A 9,648-nucleotide genomic window follows, 5' to 3' on the forward strand; every position below is an offset into this window, starting at 1 on the left:
GTTTATAAGCAATAGTTACGTTTGGTGCATTTTTAAAATCTCCAATTGTCCCTCGCAAATAAAAAATAATAATTTGTTCTGGAAAGTTACAGACCCGCTGCTTCACTCCTTCTCGGGAGCCCGGGAAGTTTGAACAGGAAAGGTTTGTACGCAGGAACTATTTTTCACCCTCGGGTTGCATGGTGGGGCATTTGAGGCCGGGACGCACCAGAGGGGTATAAGAGGTGCGTGAGGCCGTACTTCCGGTCTCTGGAACGCGCAGTCAAAATGGTGAGTTAGGAGCGAGGCTGGTTGCCGAATCTGTGTCCATCCTCCGCCGGCAGGGCCCACAGCAGCAGCCCGCCACCGGCGGTTCACTCTATACACCTTCAGTTAATGGATCGAACCTATATTGCGGGGGCCGGCCGATTAAAATTATGTTGGGAGAAAGAGAGATGTAGGCCTCAAGTCAGCCGGGGTTCAGACCCATCACTGCAGCCGGCGCTGATACTCGAGCCCGGGGTTTGAGGTTGGCCCTAGTGTTTTTGCCTCTGTGAAGGGTCATGCTGACTATAGGGCGTATTGCTCAGTCTCTGCCCATTCCCGGGGTAAATGTTTCACCAGTCTCCAATCTGGAGGCAGCGGCCGGGCTCGGTGTCCTAGGGACAGTTTGAACCGTCTGTTCATCAATTGTTCATCCTGCAGTAGTTCTATCACCATCATTAATTCGTGCCTTTCCTCTGTTAGTCCAATAATACTATCCCTGATAGTCCACACTGCGATAGGTGTGTGCACTAGGTTCGTGTAGCAGAGCAGGTCTCCAGTCCTGGTTAACCCATGCCACTGGACCAAGGCCTAGCTCTGTCACGCCCGTGTGGTGGCTGGTGTGTAAAGGTCACCACACATCTAAAAAATCCACGCACCGACATCTTTCACCCCTGGAGTTCAGGACTAGAATATCGGGTCCTTCATTGAAACATCTGCAAACTAATCCCTTTTGGTGGGGAAGCAAGTCATCCTCATTCGAGGGACCGCCTAGGATGATGACACTATCCCTGGTTAATTCTGTACAAGAGATCCTGATCACTTTGGAGAGTGTAATGTTGCAGATTTTTTACTTTGAGCTAAGGGGCTTGTCCGCCTTTCAACTGATTTTTGCTCATACTGATTACAGGAGACGTCTAAAGTTGAGGAAGACCATTGTGGGGATTTAATAACCCCCAATTTGTCAAAAAGAAAGACTTTCATTTATATAGTGCCTGATTCCCGGGATGGCAGGACTGACATATGAGGAGAGACTGGATACTCCTGTATTCACTGGAGTTTAGAAGGATGAGAGGGGATCTCATAGAAACATATAAAATTCTGACGGGACTGGACAGGTTAGATACAGGAAGAATGTTCCCAATGTTGGGGAAGTCCAGACTAAGGATAAGGGGTAAGCCATTTAGGACTGAGATGAGGAGAAATTTCTTCACTCAGAGAGTTGTTAACCTGTGGAATTCCCTACAGCAGAGAGTTGTTGATGCAGTTCATTGGATATATTCAAGAGGGAGTTAGATATGGCCCTTACGGCTAAGGGGATCAAGGGGTATGGAGCGAAAGCAGGAAAGGGGTACTGAGGTGAATTATCAGCCATGATTTTATTGAATGGTGATGCAGGCTCGAATGGCCTACTCCTGCACCTATTTTCTATGTTTCATGACCAAACTACTTTACAGCCAATGAAGTTGTTTTGGAAGTGTAGTCACTGTTGTAATGTGGAAAACAGCCAATTTATGCACAGTAAGCTCCCACAAACAGCCATGAGATAATGACCAGAAAATGTGTTTGACATTGATTGAGGGATAAATATTGGCCAGGATACTGGGGATAATTCCCCATCTCTTTCTCGGAATAGCGCCATGGGATCTTTTACGCCCACCTGAGGGGAGGGCAGACGGGGACTCGGTTTAACATCAGTGTGAAGTGTGTATTCAGGAGGCGAAAAGATGATTTAAGAGCAGTATGATGGGTTAAATATTCAGGTGGAATCCTTGAGAAGAAGGGTACCCAGCAAAACATTTACCTGCATCATCCCTTTCAGATGCCATCATACACCACTAAAATTACAGCCCATCATGTCTATGTTGATGCTAGCTTTTTAACTAATCCTATTTCCCTGTATCCTTTAGATGCCTGTTGATATAGTATATAAAAACAGAAAATACTGGAAATACTCAGATGACAATGGGTCACAGACCTGAAACGTTAACTCTGTTTCTCTCCACAGATGCTGCCTGACCTACTGAGTATTTCCAGCATTTTCTGTTTTTATTTCAGATTTCCAACATCCATTGTTAAAAGATAGAGTATGTGCCTTAGTCATTTGTCCTAATGATGCCTGTTTTCATTTCAAATTTGAATCTCTATGACCACCACTGACTGTTTACATAACAAGTAATATGGCGCAAATTATTTCTTGGCGAGCAAGTGAATTGATTTCCCCCCACCCTCCAATTTTGCATCTGTTATAAAATAGTGCACACTATTATTCACAGAACACTTATCAAAATTAATTGGCTAAACATGAAAACCTGACCTGTTGGACACCTGAAATTCAATCAGGATAAACATTTACAATGTCCAAGGCTGCAGAATCAGACCACCTCTGCCAGCATTTAAATTTGAAACAGGAAATGCTCTTGTATGTCCAGCACCAGAATAAAGCAATTTAATCAAAAAGTGGTTAGTTGGAGCTGTATATACTGATTGTCACATAATTGACAGCACATGCTTATAGCTTGGGTGTATTTAAAGAACCTAGATCACCACGTGAGGGAGAAAGGAAATGTTCAAAAGCAAAATACTGTGGATGCTGGAAATTTGAAATAAAAACAGAAAATGCTGGAAATCCTCAGTAGGTCAGGCAGCATCAGTAGAAAGAGAAACAGTTAGCCTTTCATGTCTTGTTCTGATGAAAGGTCATTGACCTAAAACGTTACCTCTTTCTCTCTCCACTGATGCTTCCTGACCTGAATATTTCCAGATGGATATGTTAATGAGGTTAGATAAAATAAAGTTGAAGGAGGCTCATGTGGAGCATAAACACTGGCACAGACTAGTTGGGCCGAATGGTCCATTTGTGCTGTCCATTCTATGCTTGAACAATGGTGCATTCTAATTATTGTTTGATACCTGTTTGGCTACCTAACTGAGGCCCTTCTTAAAATCTTGAAGCTACGCTGTTAGCTTTGTGTGGAGCCAGTCGTAAATGGCCAGACAAAATGTGATTCGGCTCTTGTGCTGAAAGTCTACCTGATTGAGATCATCTTACAGTGGACTGCTGTACCCATAGGTGATGCTAAATGGGGGCCTTGTGTTCCCCAATGGTTTCCCCATTTTGGTCATGTCGGGGAGAATGTGAGTGAAGATGGGGTTACCCCACCTCCTGGTAGTTGTTGGGAGCAGCTCCTTAAATGTGTTGGTGCTGCGGTGATGGGAGAACTGCTTGGCTGGAGAGCTGCAATGTCTGGCTGCCACTTCCTTTGTTCTTGTGCAGTCCACATTGGGTTGTGAAGTGAAACTGCTGCTTGTTTGTGTGCCTGGCTCCCAATACGCTGCACTGGGAGCTCTGGATAGGTCGGTTAGAGTTAACCCCCTCTCGCGACCCTCTTCCATAAAACACCTTCATAGGTGGGATGACTTAAGGAAATAATGTAACTTAAAAGCAATTTGGTGAGGTGTTGCCTGTGAGTGTGCTTGATTCATTGCCTTTATTTTCTTTCAGACGAAGGGAACATCGTCATTTGGTAAGCGGCGGAATAAGACCCACACTCTGTGCCGGCGGTGTGGAGCTAAAGCATTTCATCTGCAGAAATCGACCTGTGGTAAATGTGCCTACCCTGCCAAGAGAAAGAGGAAATGTAAGTATCGCTGTGTCAAACAGAACTGAGCAGGTAGCCACGGGCCCAAATGGTTGGAAGCATGTGACCGCCTGAGGGTGCCGACTCGTGCTGGAGCGTGGTTCCAGTGCTTCCTCCTCCATGGTGTGCAAGTGGTCTTGCCTCAGGCAGGAGCCTTGGTACTGGGTGTTGGCAGGTTCTTTGGAAACCCCTGCAGCTCGAGTCTATCCTAGTGCTCCGGTGTGCACTTTCGACAGGAGCCCTGCTTCTCCTGCAAAATTCTCCTGAGCTGCGACACCACCAATGTAGTGTTGCCACCACTACCTGATCTTTCTTGGGCGATGCTAGTGCCACTGACTCAGTTCACATGTGTCTGTTTATATGTACTGAGCCATGGGAAAAGGTTTAGTGTTTTTCAAAGGTTTAACAACTGATGCAAACTGATGACACATCATTGATCTTTTAATTAAAAATAAAATAAAATGGATGTTTGTGCCTGACTGTCAGGGTAGGTTTATGTCTGTTATGGTGTGTGTGAACATCGGGTAAAGGTAGGATTTGGTTCAGTTATGACACCCTGCATGGTCAGAGTGTCTGCTGGCACTCGCTGTGCTGCCTCACTCGTTATGATTGGCTGTTTGGGTGGGAGTATCACTAGGTGGTTTGCATCTGTTGTACACCAGTAACAGTTTGTGAGTGTAGGAAAGGAGGGGAGAGAACGGTAACCCAGCAAGGACACCCTCAAAGCCTCCCTGGTAAAGTGCGACATTACCACTGACACTTGGGAGACCCTGGCCGAAGACCGCCCGAGGTGGAGAAAGTTCACCCAGGAGAGCGTTGAGTTCTTCGACGCAAAGAATGTGAAGAGGTCAAGCGTAGACAGCAGAAGGAGCGCGCGGCAAACCAGCCCCACCCACCCCTTCCCTCGACGAATGTCTGTCCCACTTGTGACGGGGTCTGTGATTCTCGTATTGGACTGTTTAGCCACCAGAGAACTCTGGGAGTGGAAGCAAGGATTCCGAGGGACTGCCTATGATGATGAACCCAGCGATGACTGCTGTTTTAGAAGTCAGGCATCCTGAATGGGACAATGTTTGAGATCATTGCTAAAATATTTACAGCACAAAGAGACTGGCCATTTGACCCATCAAATCCATGCAGGTATTTTTCTCCAAATGAGTCACCTAGTCTAATTCCACTCCTGCTGGCTTCTCAAACCATTTCATGACCATTTTCAATCAAATCTAATTTTTAAAATTAAAATTATTAAAAATGTAAAAGTACTTATGTGCTCTGCTTCAGGAACAATTAGCACATTCTTATCAACTTGTGCAAAAAAAGCCTCATCTCTTTAATTCTTTTTGTAATTAATCTTCCATCTGTATCCTCTTGTTACTGTGTCACTGACCAGTGAAAGGATTGTGTCATTGCAGCAGCATGAAGACGTCAATTATGTTACCCTTCATCCTTGTAATGAAAAAGCCCCAGCAAGTCTCCCTGGTATAATCCCACTGTTTCCGCTGCTTTTAATTGTTAAATATTTGAGTAAGTTGGGAGATAGTAATTATAAATCCTGGTTATGTGAGTCTGGTGGGTTGTGGCGTTCATTCTGGCGAACAGTTGCTATTGCTTGGTTCCTTGTTGTTTGGGAGCCCTGATCTTTCTGATCTTTCTGATTTTGCTGCAGATAACTGGAGTGCGAAGGCCAAAAGGAGAAACACAACTGGTACAGGTCGCATGAGGCACCTGAAGGTGGTGTATCGCAGATTCAGGTAAGGGATGCAGTGGTTGTGAGAAGCTAACCATGTTGGTCGCGGAAGCAATGTTAATGCGCTTGATGTCTATTCTAGTGTGTGTTACGACATTTCATTACTTTTCATTAAGATGAAAGGTAGAAAATTGAAACAAAACTTTTACAAAGTTGTGGGGGTGTATCTCTGGGATAGGTTTTTTTTTGGTGGGCGTTATCTTGGATAGAATAGCGTATTGGGGGGGGGGGTATCTAGGAGAGGGTGGTAGACAATGTTCCCTCTAACTTGTCTTTGTTGTGTGCGGTCCCTTTAAATTTCTGCGTATGCGCAATATTTCCAATGGAAAATCTAGTGAGCGCAGCCTGCACGGTACCTTGCAGGTTATTCCGTGGCCACGTGCAGCTTAGAGGGAACGATGGTTATGGTTGTATCTATTAGAGGGTGGTGCACCGGATTAGAATATTGTCTCTATCCTCTGGAATCTAGTTTGAATCTAATCCACTGCTGAATTTTCAGTGTCCCAAGACTAATGAGTTTGGGCACTGTGAACCTTTTCAATTTCCTCTTGATGCGAGTTATAGAAATATTTTACAGCTGTTAAAGGGGAAGAAAATATCACAGTGCTAATCTATTCTATGGATTTGAGTATCTGGGCTGGATAGTGCGGTGGCGATGAATTTAAAAGCTTCGGGCAGCATGGCCCAAATTTGTAATTAAAATTGTGTAAATGTTATGAATGCAGACTGGGAGTTTGAGAAACCCTCTGGATATATATTTTACATCCATGTGCACTTCCTGTCTTTAAAAACATTACTCCCTGTTGTCAACTTTTCCATTCTAAATTCCTGTGTCCACATTTACAATGGAAGTTGCCTGCCAATGGAACTTGTCATGTGGTAATTACACCCTCCTGTCAGTGATGATACTGCAACCCTTGGTTTGGTGTCCCCTGACATCTCTACTTCCTAAAATGCCCTTGGTTTTGCTATTTTATCATATAAAATCTAAATATTAGCACACGCAGTTCAGGCCAAATGTCATCTCTTCAGATGCCCGAATTAGAGCGTAGGTGATAATTGCATCAGGGTGCGGCTGTGTAAGCCCTATTTTAAAGTCATTATTTGTCTCCTTTCATTTTCTATTGTTTTTAGTTACAGAAAGGAAGATTTAGCACCTTTCATATCCTCAGGACGTTCCAAAGTGCTGCATAGCAAGAAAGTTAAATAGCAAAACCTGGGGCAATTTGGGAAGTAGTTCGAACTTGGGGCTTTCTTTGCAATAGAGGTGTTGGAATTTGGAGATAGCAAAACTGACTACAGTGCCACCATTGGTTGGAGGGTGTAATTTCAGCATGACAAGCATCAAACTTGGGATGGATGGCATCTGCGCATATTAAAAGAAGTTAGGGAAGAGGAAGCAGAGGCATTAATACATGTATATAAAAATTCATTAGAAAAGGGAATAGTACCAGAGGACGGTGGACAGCTAATGTTACTCCTATATTTAAAGGAGATAGAACATGTCTGGGGAACTATAGACCAGTTGGGTTAATTATGTGGTAGGAAAATAATGAAATAATTGCTCAAGGATGTCATGCAAAAATATCTAGAAACTAAAAATATAATTGAGTAGTCAGCACGGATTTCAAAAGGATGGTCATGCTTGATCATCCTTATTGAACTCTTTGAAGTAAGAGAAAGGGTAGATAAGGGTAATGCAGTAGACGTAATATATTTAGATCATCAAAAGGTCTTTGATAAGTCATGACTGTTGTTAGAGTAGGCACATGACTACAGTCAGAGCATGTGGAGTTGGGACAAGTAGCAAAATGGATAGCAAGCTGGCTACGAAACAGAAAACAGTCGGAGTTAAGGGTAGCCACTCACTGGCAAATGGTGGGAAGTGTGTTCCACAGGGAGATCACTCATTTCCATTAACGATTTGGACTTGTAATCGGAAGTACAATTTCAGAATTTACAGACACCACCAAATTTGGGGGTATAGTTACTTCTGAGGAACAATGTGACAAAATACAAGACATTAATAAACTTGAAGAATGTGCTTGTAATTGGAAAATGAATTTTAACATAGATAAGTGAGAGGTGAATTTTGGTAGAAAGAATAAAAAGGCCACATTCTGTTTGGATAACAAGTCTAAATGGGGTAGCGGAGCAAAGGGATGTGGAGTACAGGTACACAAATCACAAAGTAGCGACGCAGGTTAATAAAGCCACTAAAAAGGAAAAGCAAGCCTGGGGTTCATCCTTGGAGGGATAGAATTGAAAAGGAGCAAAGTTGTTAAAGTTGTAAGAACCTTGGTTAGACTGCATTTGGAGTACTGTGCATAGATCTGGCCTCCATATTATAAAAAGGATCTAGAATATTATAAAAAGGATATAGAGGCACTGGAGAAGGTGTAAAAAGGATTTGCAAGGATGATACCAGAACTGCAGGGATGTACAGGAAAGGCTGAACAGGCTGTGGGTCTTTTTTCATAGAAGAGAAGGATGAGGAGTGACCTGATAGAGGTCTTAAGATTATGATAGGGTGGGCATCGAGAAAATGTTTCCATTTGTGGAGGAGAACTAAAGGTCATAAAATAAGATAGTCATTTAATTAAATCCAATAGGGAATTCAGGAGAAACTTGTTCACCTGCAGAGTGGTAAGAATGTGTAATGCTGTAAGGAGGCAAAGAGCACAGATGTTACATAAGTACATGTGAGAGAAGGATATGTTGGTAGGGTTAGCTGAAGAGGGGTGGGAGGAGGCTCGTGCTGAGTATGGACCAGTTGGGCCAAATGATCTCTTTCTATGATGTAAACTCCATGTAACAAAAGCAGTTTCCATTACAAATGTGGATGTGGGAATTTATAATTGAAAAAATTGACACAGATGTGATGAGGAAGTACGGTTTTGTAGCGAGGAATTGTGTACAGACATGAAATAATTATTGGATTCTAGATACAAAAATATGACTTTAAAATGGACATGCAATACATCCTCATGCCCTGTGTTGATTGTCCCTTGCCGACAGACCTTGCTTCATCTGCCTTCGTGTTGACCCCCTGCGTGCAATGCCATGGGAGATTGGCTAGTATACATTAACATTTTCCAGAGGGTTCAGCGGGTTAAGACACTGAGCTCCTGCACCATACAGAACAGGAAGGCTCCATCTCTGGTCTGTGCTGAGTTACTAATTTCAGCCACCATTTGACTACAGCTTGCGCAGCAACCCTGCCTTTGGTGGTGCTCCGGATTACCGTCGCCTGAGCTTGTGTGTGAAGAATGGCCATTTGGGCGAGGGGCCAGAGGGCTACTGGCACCCATGAAATGGTATCCAGAGAATTGGCGCTTTTGTATCTGGAGGGGGGTAATGAAGCTCTATTTGGTCACAGTCTGTAGATACAATGATCCCCACAGAAGAGTATGGCACAATCACAATTAGTGCTCTGGGTTTTAGAGGAGCAGAGTAATGCGATGACATGCAGAGAATTTGTGAGCATTGTCTATTGAAATTTCCCCATCGCTTCCGGGGTGGCATGCTGCAAACTCCACTGGCTGTCACCAAATATTATACAATATCCTAACCACTTTACTCCCTCTTGTTTGTAGGAATGGATTCCGTGAAGGGACCACCCCGAAGCCCAGACGCGCCACAATGGCTTCCTCCAGCACTGCATAAACTGTCGGTGTACCTACACAACAAATAAAGCTATGGTTTGGAAAGTTATCCCGGCCTCCCTCTGATTGGTTTAAGTTATTGTGTCTAAAAAGCTCCTCCTACATCAATTTAGAAATAAGGAGTCTAGCCCACGAAAAATCAAACTTGGGTAACAAAGAATTTTGATCGGTGTTTGACATCTGTGAAAGATACTGAGGGAGCTGAATTAATATACATGAAAAGTGCAAATCAGCCCATCATATCTGTAGCAGCACTTTCAAAGAGCTATATGATTAGTCCCACTTCCCTGCTCTTTCCCTATAGCCAGTCAGAATGTTCCTTTTCAAGTAGATAACCAGTTTCCTTTTGAAA

At 43.6% G+C, this 9,648-nt stretch overlaps 1 protein-coding gene across 1 annotated transcript; it reads left to right on the forward strand.

Annotated features, from left to right (window-relative positions):
* Positions 1-210: 210 nt before the first annotated feature.
* Positions 211-9,345, forward strand: rpl37 (ribosomal protein L37). The gene is made up of 4 exons (XM_070859956.1): positions 211-270; positions 3,749-3,884; positions 5,551-5,635; positions 9,228-9,345. The coding sequence occupies exons 1-4, from the start codon at positions 268-270 to the stop codon at positions 9,295-9,297; spliced, it is 294 nt and encodes a 97-aa protein (XP_070716057.1). The 5' UTR covers positions 211-267; the 3' UTR covers positions 9,298-9,345.
* Positions 9,346-9,648: the final 303 nt, after the last annotated feature.

Source organism: Pristiophorus japonicus, chromosome 18 (assembly GCF_044704955.1).
Source record: "Pristiophorus japonicus isolate sPriJap1 chromosome 18, sPriJap1.hap1, whole genome shotgun sequence".
NCBI lineage: Eukaryota > Metazoa > Chordata > Chondrichthyes > Pristiophoridae > Pristiophorus > Pristiophorus japonicus.